The sequence below is a fragment of the Rhinolophus ferrumequinum genome, chromosome 5, assembly GCF_004115265.2.
Source record: "Rhinolophus ferrumequinum isolate MPI-CBG mRhiFer1 chromosome 5, mRhiFer1_v1.p, whole genome shotgun sequence".
NCBI classification, from domain to species: Eukaryota; Metazoa; Chordata; class Mammalia; order Chiroptera; family Rhinolophidae; genus Rhinolophus; species Rhinolophus ferrumequinum.
This window is the reverse complement of record NC_046288.1, coordinates 42549746-42571382: the sequence shown is the minus strand read 5'-3', so window position 1 is coordinate 42571382 and position 21637 is coordinate 42549746. Positions and strand designations below refer to the sequence as shown.

The window sequence follows — 21637 nt, the reverse complement described above, 5'->3', positions numbered from 1 at the left end:
GAAGTTACGTTTTCCATAAGTCATGATAAAATAGAGTATCAAAACCACCAAAAGAAAAACACTGGCAACTGGTAATGATCTTGAACATTCTTATATAATCAACCATCTAAGACAATCCCCACTCCACCTCCAAACATAAACACAAAATAAAACCAAAACAGAGAAGCTGTTATCTCCCAAAGAAATTATCTTTGCAAATTAATAACTGAACAACCACGTCCTTCTATTTTGTTGCCCATCTGAGAAAGAAACTGAAAAAAAGTGAAATGAATATTTATTCCTAGTACCTAGATTATACAGGTTCTGAGAAAACAGCTAGTTTCTAAGGACCCAGAATGAAACTGCATGCCAGGAGCCCAGGACTCTATTATTCTGCATGAGGAAGAGGGAAGGAATTAAACAAATACTTGGTTGAAGAAGGTGCTGCAATAACTTCTGTTAATCACAGAATCTGGTCAGGAAGTATCTTTAGAAATCATTTTTTCCATCCCTTCATTTTATAAATAAGAAAACTGAGAACTAGCACAGTGTGACAGTCCCAGCAAAGTGAGTCTACCTCCTTCCACCCCTGCAACAGTGACTGTAGTCCCCTTTCCCATACCACCTTCCAGCCTGAACTCATTGGCAGACACCTAAAGTTAGAGGAATTCTGAGTATAGCCATGAACTGCTCTAGAGAAGTCTCAATGATCCCCTAGTATGCCCCAAAGTTCAGGACCTGGTCATTTACCCCACTACAATCTATGTCATAAAGCAGATGTAATATATACATTTCTTGGAATGACCATCACTTAGTACACAGAGTGTGGGTCATTCATTCCCAAGAATGAGAATCTCTGCAGAAAAACAGATGCTGTTGAGGAAAGCCAATGAAAATGTTTAAAAATGTACAGGAAAAAAAATTCTCCTTTAAGAATAAAATAAACTTGATAAAAGGCCTCAATCCTTTTTGCTATGTATTTTTTCTCTACTTGACAGTGAATTACCATTTTAGCTAATCATTTTGAATGTGAAAATGCTAGAAATTACTCAGATTAGGTAAGATAACAGCTGTCTCAGACTTCAGATGCTCTAGGACATGCATTTGAAGAAACTCTTGGAGAAAAGATGCATGCTGGAAAAAAAAGGACTACTGTATGTATGAAACTTTATTTTACATAAACTTAATAGTAACCACTCAAAAAATAATCTGAAACTGAAACATATAAAAAAAAGAGGGAAGAGAGAAAAAAATCATAGAATACCACCAAACTAAAATAACAGACAGAAACACGAAGGCAAAGAAACAATGGAGACACTGAACTACCGGAAAACAAAAGATAAAATGACTATAGGAAATCCTTACATATATCAACAATCATCGTAAATGAAAATGGACTGAAGTCATCAATAAAAAGTCACGGAGCAGCAGACTGTATCAAAAAACAAAACCTAACCATATGCTGCCTTCAAGAAACATATCTCAGCCGCAAGGACAAATATAGATTCAAAGTGAAAGGATGGAAAACTACACTCCAAGCAACTGGCATCCAGAGAAAAGCGGATATAGCCATTTTTGTATCTGACAAAATAGACTTCAAGATAAAAAAGGCAACAAGAGATAAAGATGGACTTTTCATAATGAAAAAAAGGGGACAATACATCGAGAAGACATAACACTTATCAATATAAATGCTCCCAATCAGAGAGCACCAAAGTATATAAAGCAACTGCTAACAGAACTAAAGGGAGAAACTGACAAAAACACAATTATAGTAGGAGACCTAAATACCCCACTGACAGCTTTGGATAGATCATCCAAACAGAAAATCAATAAGGAACTATCAACGCATTAGACCTAATAAACACAATTGATATTTACAGAGTCTTTCATGCCAGAACACCAGACTATACATTCTTTTCTAGTGCACATAGAACATTCTCAAGGAAAGATCATATGTTGGGACACAAAACTAGCCTCAACAAATTTAAGAAGACTGAAATCATACCAAGAATATTCTCTGACCACATGCTTTGAAATGGAGATCAACTGCAAAAAGAAAGCAGGAAAAACCACAAATATGTGGAGATTAAACAACATGCTACTGAAAAAATGACTGGGTCAAACAAGAAATAAAAGAAGAGATTAAAAAAATACATGAAAACAAATTAGAATGAAAATACTACATATCAAAATTATTGGGATGCTATGAAAGCAGTAATAAGAGGGAAATTTGTATCATTGTAGGCATATCTCAAGAAACAAGAAAAATTCCAAATAAACAATATAACATTACATCTTAAAGAACTATAAAAAGAACAACAAATGAAACGCAAAGTCAGCAGAAAGCAGGAAATAATAAAAATTAGAGCATAATTAAATGAAATACAGAACAAAAATAGAAAAAATTAATGCAATACAGAGCTGGTCCTTTGAAAAGATTAATAAAATTGACAAACCCATGGCTAGACTTACTAAAAAATGAGACAGAGAAAAGACACAAAGAAACAAAATCAGAAGTGAAAGAGGAGAAGTTATGATAAATACCACAGAAATACAAAGAATCATACGAGAATACCATGAAAGACTATATGCCACCAAATTCAATAACCTAGAAAAAATAGACAAGTTCGTAGAAATATATAACCTTCCTAGATTGAATCATGAAGAACTGGAAAAATCAAAATAGATCGATCAACAGTAAAGAAATTGAAACAACCTTCCAAAAATCTACCAAAAACAAAAGTCGAGGACCAGATGGATTCAGTGGTGAATTCTACCAGACATTCAAACGTGATTTAATACCTGTCCTTCCGAAACGCTTCCAAAAATTAAAGAAGAGGCAATACTTCTAACTCATTTCATGAGACCAAAATTACCCTACCTGTCCTTCTGAAACGCTTCCAAAAATTAAAGAAGAGGCAATACTTCTAACTCATTTCATGAGACCAAAATTACCCTAACACCAAAACCTGGTAAAAATAACACAGAAAAAGAAAACTATAGACCAATATCTCTGATGAATACATATGAAAAAAATCCTAAACAAAATACTAACAGATCGAATACAGTAATACATTAAAAAGATTATACATCACAATCAAGAGGGGTTCATTCCAGGGGTGCAAGGATGGTTCAACATACACAAATCAATCACTGTGATATATCACATAAACAAAATAAAGGATAAAAATCAAGGGATCATATCAATAGCTGGAGAAAAAGCATTTGACAAGATACAACATCCATTTATGATTAAAACACTTAATAAAATGGTATAAAAGAAAAGTCCCTCAACACAATGCAGGCCATATACAAGAAACCCTCGGCTAATACAATCTTTAATAGTGAAAAACTGAAAGCTTTCCCTCTATGATCAAGAACAAGACAAGGAAGCTCCCGCTCACCGCTGTTATGAAGTCCTAGCCAGAGAAAGCAGGCAAGAGAAAGAAACAAAAGGCATCCAAATTTGAAGAATGAAGAAGTCAAACTCACTTTTTGCAGATGACATGATTCTTTATATAGAACACCATAAAGCAGGGGTGTCCAAACTGCGGCCCGCGGGCCAACTGCGGTCTGCAATCCATTGTTAATTGGCCCACAGCAAATTCCAAAAATATATTTAGTTTACTTAAAGAAACCAGGTGAGGCAATACGTACTTCACCTCGAGTGAGTGGCCCGGCTGTTTGTGTATTTTACCGTATATGGCCCTTGGTGAAAAACACTGAAAAAAACAATGGGCGCCCCTGCCACAAAGACTTAACCAAAAACACTATTAAAAAACAATAAACAAATACAGCCAAGTTGCAGGATATAAAATCAATGTACAAAACTCCATTGCATTCCTCTATCCTAACAATGAAATTTCAGAAAAAGAAATGAAAAAAAAATTCCTTTTGCAATTGCAACAAAATGAATAAAATAGCTATGAATAAACTTAACAAAGGATATGAAGGACCTATACACTGAAAACCGTAAGACATTATTTAAAGAAGTTGAAGCAGACAGAAAGAAATGAAAAGGCATTCCAACTTCATGGATTGGAAGAATCAACAGAGTTTTAAAATGGCCATATTACCCAAAGCAATATACAGATTTAATGCAATCTCCATCACAATCCCTACTGTCATTTTTTTAAAGAAATAGAACAAAAAAATCATCAGATTTGTATGGAATCACAAACATCCTGAAATAGCCAAAGCAATCCTGAGGAAAAAAAACAAGGCCAGTAGTGTCACACTCCCTGACTTCAATTGATACTACAAAGCGACAATAATCAAAACAGCATGGTATTACAGAAAAACAGACACACAGACCAATGGAATAGAATTGAGAATCCAGAAAGAAACCTACATATATATATATGAGTGGACAATTTTTGACAAAGGAACCAAAAAACATATAATGAAGAAAAAGAAAGCCTCTTCAAGAAATGGTGATGGGAAAACTGGAAAGCCACATGCAAAAGAATGAAACTAGGCTTCTATTTGTCACCGTATACCAAAATTAACTTAAAATGGATCAAAGATCTAAACATAAGATCTGAAATAATAAATTACATAAAAGAAAACATAGGTACTAAATTTATGGACCTTGGGTTCAGAGAGGATTTTATGAATTTGACCCCAAAAGCAAGGGAATTAAAGCCTAAAATAAATGAATAGGATGATATCAAACTAAAAAGCTTCTGTACAGCAAAAGAAACCATTAACAAAACAAATAGGCAACCAACTGGATGGGAAAAGTTAGTTGCAAACCACACCTCCAATAAGGGGCTAATATCCAAAATACATAAAGAACTCATACAACTCAACAACAACAAAATAATCCAATTAAAAAACAGGGAGAGGATCTGAACAGACACTCTCCCAAGGAGTCATATAAACAGCCAACAGATATATGAAAAGATGCTCAACTTCGCTAGCTATTAGGAAAATGCAAATAAAAACCACAATGAGATACCATCTCACACCGATTAGAATGGCTATTATCAACAAAACAAATAATAACAAGTGTTGGAGAGGCTGTGGAGAAAAAGGAACCCTCATACACTGTTGGTGGGAATGCAGACTGGTGCAGCCACTATGGAAAACAGTATGGAGGTTCCTCAAAAAATTAAGAATAGAATTACCATATGACCCAGTAATCCCTCTTCTGGGTGTCTACCCCAAAAATCATGAAAACATTTATCCATAAAGATATATGTACCCCTGAGTTCATTGCTGCATTCTTCACGATGGCCAAGATGTAGAAACAACCAAAGTGTGTTTCAATAGATGCTGGATAAAGAAGGTGTGGTATATATATACAATGGAATATTACTCGGCCATAAGGAAAGATGAAATACTGTGATTTGCGACAACATGGATGGAGCTTGAAACTATGGTGCTCAGCGAATAAGTCAGACAGAAAAAGCCACAAACTATATGATTTCAATCATATGTAGGATGTAAAACTGAAGGCAACAAATGAACAAGACAGAAAAACTCATAGACATAGACAATAATAGTCTAGTGGCTATCAGAGGGGAAAGGAGAGGGCGAGGTAAAAGAAGGTAAAGGGGGTCAAACACATGGTGACAGAAGGAGAACTGACTCTGGGTGGTGAGCACACAATGTAATATACAGATGATGTATTACAGAATTGTACAGAATTGAAACCTATATAATTTTACTAACCAATGTCACCCCAATAAATTTAATAAAAAAGAAACAAACAAATAAACTCTAGAGGTCAAACAATAACAACACTGAGTTTTCTTAGCAAAAAGGCCAACTCAGGCCCTCATCAGGATTGCTAAGACCTGAACAAGGCCGGCTAAAGAATATACTCTCTGAGAGAATGGGGGAGCAACCTATTATATTACTTAGGACACCAAATCCTGAGTAAATATGTGCAAAAAATTGATTCCGTAAAATGTAAAACACCATTTATATTCACAACCTCAATACGGAAGTAGGGAAAGTCACTAAGCTAGAAGATTCCAATAAACTTTGGAAAAAATGAAATGCAAACAAGCAGTCACATACTTGATTGTATTTGCGTTGTTGTGTTCTGAGAGTTTTTGTCTCCAAACTGCTATGGTTTCATCATTTATTAAACTGGTATAATGTGCTTGGTTCACAGTCCTGAAGTCAACAGCAGGAGAATAATTCTGGAGGATTAAATATAACAGTAAAAAAGAGAAATTACGTAGGACGGGTCTTTCCTCTTCTCCTTTCCGGACATAGTCTCCATTTCCTGTTGCACTTACTACAGGAGCTAGGGTGCACTGCTTAGATGCCCCCCACCCTTCAGGAGGCACTGCTAAGAGTGTAAGCTCCTAACAGCTCCCAGCTGGGCTGCTCTCCAGAAATTGCTTCACTCTTTTCACATCCAATGTCAGGGAGAGGTGTGGTACAAAGGCCCAGCCCCCTTTGTCTCAACTCAGGACTGGCTGAAGGGACATCCCAACCTCCGAGCTCCCCATAGATTGGCTGAGGACTCTGTTACACTGACTAAAAGAAGTTCAACTTCTCCTTCTGCCCAATCCTGCCTCCTTCATCTCTAAGTGGATGTTATTCTACAGCGCACTCCCCTAGAAACTTCCTGAACATAAATCTGTCTCAGAGTCTGTCTCCCAGAGAAACCAACCCAAAACCATTTGTCCAGAATTCCTTCCCCTCTACAATGAATCACTATAACATCAAAGTTTTTAAGGTATTAATCATTTGCCGTAACTGTTCTCTGAACTCCAAAACAATGTATTATAAACAAGTTCAGTTATAATCTATATTGCAAATAAACTGAAAAAACTTAATGCCTCTAATTTCTTGCTCCAAGTATATATAACTATAAATATATAAGAAAGAGGGCAAAAAGGACATGTCAATAATGGCCTTGAAAATTCCTCCAGCACTGTACACGCTTTATTCAGTGAGATGTTAAAAATAATATAAACACTTTCCTTTTCTAAAATTTTTCCTTTCAATATTCTTGATCTAGAACTAAGAAAAAGTTGAAAGTGCTTTATAATGGTCACCAGAAAAGAGGAAAAAAGTAATATTAAAGCATTCATCCATCAATTCATAAGATGATCATTTTTTCTCCTTTGTACCTACACATAAAAACACAACTTTCAAAGTAAATTTTCTTGGTTTTTTTCCTATAGTTATGAGTTAAGATATCATTCTAAAGAAAAAGAAGGCCATGTAACAAATCAGAGATGCCTGCCAAAGTTTTTGATCATCTGGTTCTTGATCATTATTTGACTAAAATGGCCACAGACATCTACTGAGAGAGCAAAAGTCTGTTGAATTACACACAGAAAAATTGTAACACAGAGTAGACATTTGGGCACGTACAAACAGGACTGCCTCTCCACTCTGGTTTTAAAACTATTGTTATAGAAATTTTAATTACTTTCCTCATTAAAGGGGCAGCTGACCATAGACTCTCACACATACTTATAATAAAATATAGACACGGAACTATTTTCTCATTCTTTACTCCATGTCCAATAAATCATAGATGCCTTGGATGAAGTACAATTTCATAATCACCTAAAGACTTAAGAAAAAGCATCAATTTTCCGTGCCTTCTAATTACATACAGGCCAAAAAGAGAAAAAAAAAAGGTCTAGGACAGTGTTTCTCTACGTTGGCCACACTTTGGATCACCAGACCTTTCACAAATCCTGGAGGCCAGGTCACACTGTAGACCAATTTAAATCAGAATCTCTAGAGGCATCCTGTTTTTAAGACCCCCAGGTGATTTCAATGGGCAACCAAGGCTGAGAATAACTGTTCTAGAAAAAAGAGGATTATATCACCTAGCAGGCTTTCACAACTCTCTCTCTCTCTCTCTCTCCCTCTCTCTCTCTCTCTCTCTCTCCCCCCACCCCCACTCTCTTTCCTTCCCTCTCCCTTCCTCCTCCCCCTCACCCCCTTTCTCAACCACATTACCCCTCTTCAATCCCATCCAGGGAACAAGATGAAAGGAAAAGGAGGCTATGGTTTATACTCAGTAAATTGCCAAAACCTAGAATCAAATGTAGTGAAGGAGTATCTGAACATAATTCCTTCCCTCCTTTCTCCTATCTCAGGCCTGGCATTAATGAATGAGTCAGCATTTTACAAAAATGGAACCTGTTACTACACAGATGTTTTCTCTTGGTTCTTTAGGTGATTCCTCAAGTGATATAATAACAGGGTAAACACGATTTGATCAGTCTCTATCTAAACAAAGATCTATAGTTAATAACAAGTATAAAAGTATAGAGGTTTCAGTTTTTTAAAAAATAGCAAGAACTTCCTGAGTAATATTCTATTTCTAGTTTCTTTTTTCTGTTATCTTACATTTTTAATGCATACCACTCTTAACAGGTTTTCAAACTTTAACCTGCCCTGTTTCACTAACACTACATTAAGTCACTTCCTTCTCATCAATGTTTTCTTCGCCAGTCCCTTATGGTAAGTTTAAAATCCAACTACATATTTAGATACCGTATTTATATAAGGAAGAAAACTAAATTTTATGTTGAATTGCACAGAAAATTAAAGTTGGATAATATTCAAATCAATGCCCTAGGAAAATTAATACTTCAAACTCTACTATTTGTGGACAAAAAATTATTAACATGAAGAGATTCAGCGCTTTTCCTACTTCGCTTTATTGGCATCTTAAAGAAACACAAAATCATCTCAGCTTTCCTCCAGATTTCTCTGTGAGGCCCTGAAGCTGGAGCCTAAAATAGGTGTAAAGCCAGAGTTCCAAACCACGACAGATGGGGTGGCACTAAACAGAAACTTCTCCAGGCTGTGGACCTGGGAACTACCTAACTGTTTGTCAGTTTTATATCCAACCTGCAGGCTCAGGCTGCACCACAACCTTTTCTACCAAAAGCACACAGCTTTACTGACTAGAAGATAAGAACGGTGCATATTTAAAGATGGCAAAGTAGCAGATGAATGGGGAAGGGTTTCCAGGACTGAAAGGACCCCTTGTCTCCACAGTTTTTCATTTTCTTCCCAATCAATTCTGAATCCTTTATCATCACCAACACCCCTTCCCCACTTCTCCACGACAGGATAAGGATCAATGCACCAAGTATGGATGGTACTTCCTAAATGCTTGTTGAATAAAAGCAGGGTGGGTGAGGAGAAAAGCACAGGAGCAGGGGAGAGGGTGGAGGGCACAAAACAAATCTGTGGTGCTGATTTCAGCCTGATTTCCCTTGTGCAGGAAGAGGGCCATGAATTAAAGCACTGTTGCAGATGCCTGGACCACATTCTCTTCTACCTTTCAACCGCGAAAGATACTGGAACGTCATTCTTCCTGAATTACCCACTGCAGTGATGCAGGAAACAATATAAGGAAAATTTTACTGCGGTGCTATGAGCAGATTATAAATAAGAAAGGATATCTGAATATTGCAGTATCTTTTATATTTAGTATATAGTCAATCGTATCAAAGAAATCCACTAAGTTCTCAAACACCTAGCATTTGTTGCTACTTATGGGGAAGGAAAGAAATGGGAAGTCAAATGCCAAAGTAAGTATGAACTCTCTAGGTCTCCTTAAATATCTTTTGGAACAGATATAGATATAAATAAATAATTTTTAATTATAAATTAGAACTCTATGATTAAAATACCAGAAAAAATACTGGCACTTCAAGGGAGCAAAACTACTTCAAGGTTTAGTTTGCTTATTTTAAAAAAGATAAAATTGGTAGAAACAAACAGTAACATCGCTCTTGTGTAATTATTTACTTATTTTTCCATATTGGTTCACCATCATTCCACCCCCAAAATAACAGTCAAAAGAAAATGTTACCTCATATTTGGAGCAAAGTACAAAAGTTTGGTCTCCTCCAGAGAAGATCTGCTTAACAATATGATATTTAAAGCGATCTGTCAAAAAAATTTTCAACAGTATATTTTTCAATAATTAAAGTTTTTCCTTGATCCCCTTCTCTAATATTCCAAAATATGCTTCAGCGTGGTTTCCTATCCATTTTAATTACGTCAAAGAAATAAGAAAGCTTCTCTCCTGGCTCTCTTCCCAGGACTGTTTCTACTTCGATGAAAAATGAATATATCCAATGGTCTCCTCCACTCTAACCCTACCTCGCCCCGTCCTCAAACGCCAGCTAATCCTGACCGCGTTTCTATTTTTCATTCTAACTCTTCCATGCCACTGACCTGAAATTTAAAGCGGTCACTACTATTACATAAATGGTAACATATGCCTAACAAATACTTCACCATCTGCGTGTGGTGATCCCTAGCCCCCTCAAGAGGAAGCTTGCCTTGGAAGGACCTCACTTTCCTCCTCCCTGCTTTGTCTCCCATCACACTGTGTCCATGGGGACGCTCTAATCCCACCACATTGCTTTTATTGCTAACATACACGACTTCCTGTTTCCGTGCCTCTTCCTTCTACCACCCCTGGTGCACACTGTGTCTCCATGGATGGTGCTCCTAAAGCATAATCTCAACAGTGCTCCTGGAATTGTGCAGCTCCGGCCCTCACCACTGGCCACTCCCTCACAGCCCTCCACCTGGCTAACGCCCAATCACCCTTCAGGACACAGCTCAAACTTCTTCTAACCGGAATACTCCTGATGCCTTCCTCTGTGCTCCCCCTCTGTGCTCCCCTGTTGCCATGAAGGTTCCTCAAACCACAGCATCTACATGATAAACTGAAACTGACCTCCTTATAAAATCATTTTGGCAAACATCTGTGCAGAAATTTATGATCACATAAGTTAGGTGGTAATGAAACTTCAAAAATTTGTGGTTTCAAATTAAACTATAAAACACCTGAGTATTTAAAATCGGTATATTTCTTAAACACGTGCATTCCTTGAATGAGTACATTGCTTGGATAAAATGTTTACAGATGACAGAAGAGGGCACCAAGCCACTCTTTCACTTTTGGGAACAAACATCACCAAAACAAACATCTTGTTTCTTTTACATTTTAAGTTTCACGACATTTTTAGATGTTCATATATTATTTCCATAAATATTTACTGAGTGAGAAGTGTGTGCCAGGCCCTGTGCTATATGCTAGGTTTACAGAGAGGAAAAGACTCAGTCCCTATCTTCAAGTTTCTTATAATCCAGTAAGGACTTATGATTGTTATTGTTAAACAAGAAATCCTGATCAAGCCACAAGTGTCTCAAAATAAAAATTAACTAGTAAATCATGCTTCTTTTTAATGACTTTCCAGCTCCATTTCTGCATCTGGATTTATTATTTCAGGTCACTCATACTGATATAAATAAATAATTTTATTTATTCTGATTTCCAATAAAATGGAACTGTGCTATTTAACTATTTTTTAAGAGAAAAAAACAATGGCATAAAAAGAAATTATGTCATGTTATGACCAAAAGAGCAAACAGCAAAGGGAAGTATCACAGTACAAGAATTCAGAGCACAGGCTTTAGAATGAGGCAGACCTGGGTTCAAATCCTGCCCCAGAATCTATGTGATCCTGGGCAAGTTACTTAACTTCCTACTCAATTTCCTCAGCTCCAGCATGAGGATAACAACCACTAGTTCTGAAAGTTATTTTGAGTATTTAGCATAGTAATGGAACTTGGTTAAGCATTCAGGAAACATCAATTTTCATTATTAGCAGCAATAATAATTAAAATATATACAACATCACCAGGGTCCTTGGGGCCAAAATAACGTTTTCTGCTTTATTTATTCTCTAGGATCTCAACTACAGAGCGTCATGCAAAGTTAGTACTCAAATAATTGATTGATGTTGAAAGAAAATACGTCATATTCATTCCCTCTAAAAGACCTCAAGGTGAAAAACAGAAACATGTTCTCTAAACAATTGTTTTTATCATTTACAGTATCATTAAATTCCAATGAAAATCGCTCTTACCAGCTCTGGCAGAAAGCTGGCCACTATGGGCGGCCCAGTAACCTTTTACGGGAGATGGGCACTTCACATTACAAGTGTGTCCTGTTCCTAATTGACCTCTTGCTCCGCAACCAAATGCATAGATGAGTCCAGAAGAAGGCACGAAGGCTAAAGTGTGTTGTCTGGGGAAAAATACATTAAAAATAGTTACTGAATATAGATATACACTCAGACTCTGACTTTTAATGTTCACATGTGAGCACAGCAATTCCTAGGTGCGCCCCTAGATAGCTTCCCCCATGTTTATATGTGACTCTCTTTGCAATTGCTGGCTCTCCATAATACTATCCTAGGTCATGGGGAGGATGGCAAGACTTGGAAAGAGCTGGATGGACTGCTGTGTTTGGCCTTCAGGATGAGAGGGAAGAAGAAGGGTGGACCAGGCAAAATTTCCAAGAACTTCTCTGAGGCTCTCTCACTTTCCTTTCTTCATGTCTTGCCCACATCCTGCTCCTCTTTATCCCAAAAGAAACCTAATGCCCCCTGTCGCTCTGCTTATCTAAAACCCTTCCTTGCCACACCCTGCTCAGACCTGACTCTCTCCAAACTTTCATCATAGGGTATGTATGCAGGTAAGATTGCTTAAAAGATTGATGGTTAGGTGTAACCACACTCTCCGTCATTACAAAGATAATGTAATGTAATACTCCATTTCTAGTATTAAGAGCTATTAGGAGCACTCACCTGCCACAAGCAATCTGAGTTACTTCACTGCCCATCAGCTCTAGAACTCTTCTTGGATTAACCTCATCATTCATGGAGTCATGTCCAAGTTGCCCGCAGGAGCCAGCTCCAAAGGTAAATACACCTCCACTCTGACAAGTAACAAACACCACATGACTACACTGTACCGCAGTGTTTTGAGTACATGCCTCTAAAACCTTCTGTATACAAAGGACATATCGCAAGGGTCCCTACAAAAGCACTGTGCTCACTTAATACTTAGCCAAGATCACTTCTTTGGAACATTCATTAACTGGAAAAATAATTTAAAAAAGAACTTAAGACTATATCTTTATGGAACAAAGACAGTACTGCTCAAGGGAATGGTGCCATCTGTAAATTCTGAAAATAGTGTAAAAGTATAACGATATGTTAGGAAATAAACCAAAAAAAGAGAAACAGAGATAGGTGAAATGAGATAACTTTGCATGATTATTTCATATATAAGAAATTAAATGTTCCCCAAACCTTGGTAAGTAAGATATATTTTAAATAGCTGTACTTAACAAATGCTAAGGCATTTTATTAAAGTGAGTCTATAATAGTATTTGTTCAACATGAAAATGCATTTTTCATTCTCTCTAGATGTGACTGTTTTAGAAGCAAAAGAAATAGGTTGATAGTTTTAAAACACTAATTACATTGTTGTTTTTTAACGTATTTAAACAGCTCGTTTTAAAGGAGCACGATGTTACTACATACACTATGTTTTAAGGTCATTTATACGAAACTATTTTTAAACACCATCACTATGCTAAAAAACACTATCAAAAGAAATTAAGCAACAATAATCATCCGTATCATAGCCAGCTCCAAAGCATCACAGAACAAACCCGAATACTCCAGTCCCTTACTTTTGTGAGGACTGCTGTGTGTTCTTCTCCACAACTAATATAGACAACTTTTTGTGTTCGTAAGAGTTTCACATGACAAGGAGACTCTCGATCTAGAATAAGATAAATATGAGAATGTCACTACCGTTTGCCCTTGAGATGAAATACACACAGCTATCTTAGCATGAATTTTGGGTCTCTCTAGATTCCTGACTCATATATTCAACTTCCTGCCCACACCGCCACTTGGATGTCCAACAGACATATCATTTTTAATTTATCTAAAACCTAATTCATGGTTTTCTCACACTCTTCTCACCAACCCCGACACACACACACACACACACACACACACACACACACACTTTCCTCTCTTCATAAATGATAACTTTATCCTTTCAGCGTTTCCTCTCTCTGTTTCAAACCACACATCAAACAATGAGCAAAACCAATTGGCCCATCTTCAAAACACATACAAAATCCGCCTTTACTCCCACCACCTCTAAACTGGTCTTCCAGCTTTCCCCAGGACCCGCTATAGCCAGCATCAAGTTAAATCACTCATGTCCTCAAAACCCTCATGTTTTCCCAACTAAGAGAAGCAGCCAAAATCCTTACCCTGCCCTACACAACTGGGCCCGCATTGCCTCTGTAACCTCCAGCTCTGCTTTCTTCCCACTCACTCCGGTCCTGAGCACACCACGTATCTTCCTGCATAGGATGTTCTGCTTCTTCCCTTTGACTGGAACATTCTTTGCCTAGATAGCTAAATGTCTCGTTTCTTACCTGACTTCCTACAGGGCACTGCTCAAACATCCTCTTATCTGAGATGCCCTCCCTGACCACCTTACGTAAAACCGGAAGCATTCCTCTCGAACCCTCTGACATGCTATATATAGTTACTGCTTTGTTGCTTGCTTCCACCCTCTACATGCCATCTCTACTAAGCCAGGTGTTATCTGGTTTGTTCATTGCTGCACCCTTAGTACCTAACACGTAGTGCCTAGTACATAGTAGATCCTCAAGAAGCATGTGTTAAACAAGTGAATGTGCTTTTGAACCAAAGGAGTGCATATGAAGAGTTTACATACCTTCTTCATCACTGAGCCCTAGCTGTCCTGCATTATTCATCCCCCAGCCAAAAACAGCTCCTGAGAGAGACAGGGCAAAGCTGTGGGCCCCTCCTGCAGCCACCTGAGCCAGAGGGATCCCCTCCAGGGACCTCACCCTCTGTGGGCTGGCTTGGGAGGGGAACTCCTTCCCCAGGCCCAGCTGCCCATGGCTGTTCTTTCCCCAGGTGAAGAACTGTCCATCTGAAATAAGAACAGGACAACAGGTATTACCAGAAGTGATATAAGTTCCATCACTAAAATAATCTCCTTAGAACAACAGAGCTGCCCAGTGGGGTCACTTGTTAGGTGCCCGCACACATACACCAAACCCACCCGAGAGCAAGAGAACAGAGACACTTCCTGTCAGATGGTCATAACCAAAAACTCCCACTTGTCATAACAACAGCTGAGTCTTACTACTCTTCAAAGGCTATTAACATATATGAAAAGAAATGAAATGTTTAAGTCAATTCAGTTTTGAACAGGCCAATTACCAGGCTTAGAGCCACTAAGCGAGCTGAACCACCCCGAGACCCTGAGACCCAGGACTTCATGCGGTCCAGCTATGAAACTGGACTACACCACAGAGCATCGAGCAGGACATGTTAGTGCAGACTGCCCTCAAATTGATTCTCACATAGAAGACAGTATTATTTGTGGGCTTAGGTTTCTCTAACTCCTTTTTCGTTTATTTGGGAGCCTGACAGTGGAGTGGAGCTTGATAGTGAGCTGTAGCCAAGGAACACCAATCTTCTGTATGCTCAAGGACACGTATAGGGACAGTCCTGCCTGCGGCTCATCTTCCCGTGCCAGAGAGCTGGAGCAGCAGCTCCCCGCTCTGAGAAAATGGTGAGCAACACTCAGGCTGAGAGCTACCACTGTCCGACAGGAATGCACAGACCCTCGCCAGTTAAAGGTTTCCAGTTAGATAACATTCGTCAAAAATGCAAAGAGAATTGGTTGCAACATTAACATAACAATAGCATATATTTCAATGTTACATTACCAGCTGCAAGAGCCAAGCAATGCCAGTTGCCACAGGAAACTTGTAATATTGTCTGCTGGTTCAGCTTTTGTATTAACCTAAAACAGAAAAGGCTTTATTCTTAAGAAGGGCATTCACAAACAATGATCAGAAATATTCCAAACTAAATAAAACAGTTGTAATAAATAACATCATCTTCCCTAAAAGTCTTTTAAAAATCAAATATACAATCTCACATGATATCACTCTTTTAGGACTTTCACTAACCTCCTGCCTCTTAGGTACTGTTGAAAAACAAACAAACACACCCTTCTGTGCTTAAACCCATCACCATACCCTTTGCGAATTCCCACCTGTTGTGTCCAATTCAGGGACAAATGGAGTAGGCTACTGAAGAGAGGTCCCTAAGAATATGGCTGGTGTCTAAATTGCTTTCAAATGAGGGCAATGCCATAATCCAGCTCAAAAGAATTGAAAGCAGGGTCCCAAAGAGATACTTGTACACTCGTTCATAGCAGTATTGACAAATGGTCAAAAGGTAGACGCAACCCTAGTGTCCATCAACAGATGAATGGATAAACAAAACGTAGCATAAATGCATACAATGGGATATTAATCAGCCTTAAAAAGAAAGGAAATTCTGACACATGCTACAACATGGGTGAAACTTGAGGGCATTATGCTAAGTGAAATAACCTAGTCACAAAAAAACACTGTATGGTTCCACTTACATGAGGTACCTAATGGAATCAAATTCATAGAAACAAAGTAAAATGTGATTGCAAGGGGTTACGGGGAGGAGAAATGTGGAGTTGTTTAATGGGTATAGATTTTAATTTTTTCAAGATAAAAAGTTCTGGAGATTGGTTACACAATGTGAGCACACTTAATACTACTGAACTGTAACACCGAAAAATGGTTAAGATGGTAAATTTTATGTTAAATGTATTTTACCACAATTAAAAAAAATAAGGGCAATGCCTCCCAAACCCTGATTTCCTAGTAGGATGGTAAAGACGATCATATGATTACTTTTCAAACGCCACTCCTCTGCTTGCTCATGTGAAAGACAAAATAAGAACAGCACCTATTTCACAGGGGTGTGGTGAGAATTAAATGAAAAAATATCCATGTAAAGTGCTTGGCACTGCCCAGCAGAGTTGGGCAGCATGGGAATATCTCTCGCTCTCTATTTTAATAGTCTACAAGTTGCCATATTCCTTAACTGTATGCCCTGGCAACAAAGGAGTCAGACAGACATGCCCTCGGGAGAGGGGTATTTTAGGAGATGGAGAGGGGCGGGGGGGCGGGACTATTTAGAGTGGTAGATGTTGCTAGGGTTAATGTTTTCTCAGACATAAAATAGTTAAAATAGAGTTCACATATGCGTTTCGCAACAAAGAGCACCCAACTAGTTTTCACTGAAATGACAGATTCACGCGCAGTAAGAAATAACACAGAGAGATCCCTTATACACTTGTCCAGTTTCCCCCAATGGTGACCTTCTGCAAAACTCTAGTATCATAACCAGAATACTGACATTAATGCAATCTACCAATCTCATTCATATCTCCCCAGGCTTATTTGTACTCATTTCTGAGTGTGTATTAATCTTATCTCCTGTGTAGGTTCATGTATCCACCACCATAGTCCAGGTACTGAACAGCTCTAACACCACAAGGAGTCCTCGTGTTGTACTTTTATAACCACTCCTTCCCGCCCCCATTCCTAGGTGCTGGCAACCACTAATCTATCCTCCATCTCTAAAATTTCAAGAATGTTACATAAATAGAATCACACACTAGATAACCTTTTGGGATTGGCATTTTTCCACTCAGAATAATTCCCTGAACATTCATTCAAGTTGTTGCGTGTATCAACAGTTGGTAGAACCCCACTATTTTTTAAAACTGAAAAATGCATTACTGCCTAGGGGATCAATGTTTCAGAAAGTTTATGCAGCAATAGCCCTTTTTCTTGGGCTGTTTCCCCTCAAATTCCTCATAATTCTCCCTTAATGGGTCACCCTTGTTACAACCTTCACAATCACAGTTACAGAAAGGAAGCAGGTCAAAGGGACAAAAATAAATAACAGGAAAATCATACCCCTGAGGTGGAGAGGATATATATAATGCAAGCATACACTGTGTTTTATCTAGTCATCTCATCTATCCTCCCAATAACTTCGTAAAGGCACTCACTCAATACATCTATCCAGAAACCAAGGCTTACGTAAGTCAATATGCCCAAGGTCACTCACCTAATAAGTAACACAGCCAGTAATAGAATCTGAGGCTGTTCGACTTCAAAGCTATGTTACTTTCCACAATACTAAGATGTAAATTAATAAATTTATTTCAATGAAGTTATAATATAAAATTATACACAAACCAAAGTCTCAGAAGTTATCCATAATTTAGACAGGACTAATGAAAATTTTAAATTGTTCCTATAACACAGATTACATGATTTGTAGAAATGAAATGTCACTAAAAATCTTTTGAGTCTTTGGCATCAACAAATGAAATACTTTTGTCATCCATGTTATAAATCTTTTCCACAATTTCATTAAAGTAGAGCATCCCTTTCTTCTTATTGCTACTCTCCCTCTTCCCCCAAAATTAGAACAATTTTTGGAAGAAATGAATTCAAGGCATTACCTGTTCTAAATCAGGAAGTGAATCAAATCACTCTTACCTCCATATTCCTCTTTTCCTTAAAACAGCTTTTGATTAAAGAGACAAAAATCTAAGAAGGGCAAAAAGGAAGAGGAAGAAGAATATATTGTCCTTTAAAGGGGCAATAATTGGGCAGGGGAGGAGAGGCCATTTATTAAACTGACTTGTACTGAGCAACGTGTGTGCTGGGCATCTTTGGCAATGGTGATGCTGAAGTGAACAGTTCACGGCTTCTGCCATCAAGCGCTCCTAGTTTTTACTCAGAATAATCATTAAATAAATAATTACAAAGAATATGACAACTACTACAATAGGGGAATGTTGTACATTTGGAGTATAACGGAACAGGAATTAACTGAAGGACATAAACTGGTGGCTTCTTTGATCATTAAGAACCCTCAACAAACTCAGATGCCACACCCAGAAAGCCCACTTGAAAGTATAACTTCAATATTTTTAGTGTTTTCTTGGTAGTGAAGCATCTGTTAGATAGTTAAATCATCTAAGATTTAGAACTAAGTAAATGCTTAAGAGACCCAAAACCACTGTATTAGTATTTTTATGTTAAACAACTTATGTGTATTTGGTATTTTAACTGTTCCTAATGCTGAAGGTAATTTGGCCTATTAGTAGAGTAACAGGTTAGCCTTGTAATTCTAGTGCTTAATTGAGTAATTGATATAGGCCTGCAATTTTAAGTTAAAGGTTATTAAGTACAGCATGTGAAAAGATGTTTGTTTGTTTTATTTTTAATTCAACCATTTATCGAGTTCCAAGTACTCTGCTAGCAATTAGGATACTAGAATAAAGTACAGTTCCCAAACTACTCACATTTTTTAACTGGAGACATACACTTCTATAAATAATTACAATTTTCATGACAAGTACTACAACAGTATAAAGCACAGCAGTGGCATAAAGGAATAGCAATTAAATGAAAAAAGCAGAAACAGAAACAAGGAGTCTAACAAAGCAACAGCAGAAAATAATATTTAAAACCATTTACATTTGCAAACTCAGCTACCTTTTTGTGACATTCTTACCTGGGCACTGCCACGGAATCCTCGGTAGTCATGAGTCCTAGCTGACCATCACTCCCTGCACCCCAAGAAAACAGCTGGCCCCGGTCACTGAGGGCCAGACTGTGGGACTCGCCACATGCCACATGGACGATGTGCTGATCTGCCAAAGCTCCAATTTGCTCTGAAAGAGACCAAACCAAAGGAGGAAAATGTACAACCCAGAAATCAGAATTACACAGAATTATCTTATACAGAATTATCTTCCTAGGTGGTTTTGTTTTTCAAACAGAACCACTCAATCTGTATATTTATAGAGATTATAAATGTTATGTTTCTAAAAACTGTCCATTTAGATCCAAGCTATACTGAGCGGCACACATGCTTATAGCAGCACGCATACCTCAGATGGTCCCTCATGTGCCTGGTGCTTCCATCCAGAGAAGCCTGAAGGTTTAGTATTTGGACATGTTGAATCAGAGAAGCCCAAATGTAAGTGAAAATGAGGCATACTGCTAAAAGCAGTGGGATTGAGTGTAATTCTGCCTTGGAACAATGAGACCCCCCTCCCAGAACGCTCCCTCCCCAATCCAGAAAAACACCTTTCTCCCTTCAGTTCCAGAACACAGTCTCATATCTATCCAGCCAGAAGATAAGAGAATTTCTCTGAGAAAAGTGGCCCCAAAAAGCCATAGATACTAACATTTGTGGGTCCCCCAATTAAATGTCCAGCTTCACTCATATTTTAGTGCCTCACTCTTGAGTATAAAAGCATGGCCTAGGATCATCACGTGAGGAAATATTTAACATGAAAGACAAACAGAAAAAAATGAACTCTGGAAAAAAAGATCATGAAAGGAGCAGGGAAAAGAAGTAAAGCTATTAGAGAAATAGAAGATGAGGAACATTCAAACATTCAGAAAACATACACAATTATTCTGGAAAATGAAAATATGGAAGCATAAATTTAAAAGAAAAACCTTCAAAAGCAGGATGGGAAATTGGAATTGAAGAAATCTTCTAAGAAATACAACAAAAAGGCAAAGAACAAAACGGGTAAAAAGAAATGAGGGGATTATTCTAAGCAGTCCAACAACAACAACAAAATACGAACTCCACAAAGAGAATAGAAAAAACACAAAATAGAAAATTTCAAAGAAGAAAAACAAGATTTCTCATAACTGAAGGACATGAGTTTCACATTGAAAGGGCCTATGCAGGGCTCAGAATACTGACTGATGAAAGACCTATTTCAGAGCACTTCATCTTGAAATTTCAGAACACTGAAAAGGATTCTAAATGTTCTGGAAAAAAAGAGTTTGTATACAGAGATCAGAATGGCATCAGATTTCTCAGAAACGATACTGAAAACTAGAAGACAATGGAGCAATGCCTTCACAATTCTGAAGGAAAATGACTTCCAACTGAGAATTCTTCTACTTAGCCAACTATGAGTCAAATGTGAGGAGAGGAGAAAAAAGAATAGTTTTCAGGCATCTAACGCTCTCAATATATTTTACGTCCCACACTGCCTTTCTCAGAAGTTACCAAAAGATCATGCCTCCGAAACAAAAGAAGATTCAGGAAATGGGAATTTTACATAGGAGAGGTGAAAAATATTTTCAAGACAGTTATGTAGCAGGTCAATGAAGCAAAGTTGGAGGGCTGTCTCCAAGGTGAAAAATGAAATAAAATCTGATGAGTTTTATATTATTGTAAGTTTTACAATCTGTCAGACAATATAGAGGTTACTATGCCAAAGTGGGGAGAAGGGGATGAAATACTTAACTCCAGGAAGCACTACCTGTTTAACAGGTAATAAAAACAATCATGGTACATGAAGTCATAATAACCAAATAAATATAATTTATATAGTTAAAATGTTAATTGTCAATTGATTTAAAAACTCAACGATTTGGGAAAGGATGAGGGTCCAGGGCTGAGAAAGAGGAAAGGATAGGTAGAGAATATAAGAGAATGCTAATCTTCCCCAGTGTGAAGTCTCTAGGTTATATCCAACATTGAAATAAAAATAAAAAACAGTATTATAAGCCTGTTATTTAGAAATGTCAAGGCAAATATAATACCAAAAGAAAGAGCTAAAGGAATTCAAAGTAACAGCCTCTTCGAGTGAGACTCAAGGGTGTAGACAGGTGACACAAGTTGCTGCTATTTGACCTAGACCTAGTTTGTGTAAACATATTACTTGAGAACAAAAACTTTTTTTTTAAGGAGGGCGCAGCTCACAGTGGCCCATGTGGGGCTCGAACCAGCAACCTTGGTATTATTAGCACCATACGCTAACCAACTGAGCTAACGGGCCACCCCCAAAAACCTTTTCTTAAATTAAGCAGCTGAAAATATGCTGTCAGAAAAAT

General features: G+C 37.7%; 1 protein-coding gene across 1 annotated transcript in view; it reads right to left on the bottom strand.

Moving 5' to 3' along the window:
- Positions 1 to 21637, bottom strand: part of HERC3 (HECT and RLD domain containing E3 ubiquitin protein ligase 3) — a 100442-nt gene that overhangs the window by 43381 nt on the left and 35424 nt on the right. The window contains exons 4-11 of the mRNA XM_033105657.1: positions 19284 to 19443; positions 15584 to 15660; positions 14557 to 14778; positions 13487 to 13578; positions 12594 to 12724; positions 11871 to 12031; positions 9797 to 9873; positions 6010 to 6134 (exon numbers count right to left, since the gene is read on the bottom strand). Of these exons, the coding sequence (XP_032961548.1) occupies positions 6010 to 6134; positions 9797 to 9873; positions 11871 to 12031; positions 12594 to 12724; positions 13487 to 13578; positions 14557 to 14778; positions 15584 to 15660; positions 19284 to 19443 (1045 nt within the window). The remainder of the gene's footprint in view (positions 1 to 6009; positions 6135 to 9796; positions 9874 to 11870; positions 12032 to 12593; positions 12725 to 13486; positions 13579 to 14556; positions 14779 to 15583; positions 15661 to 19283; positions 19444 to 21637) is intronic.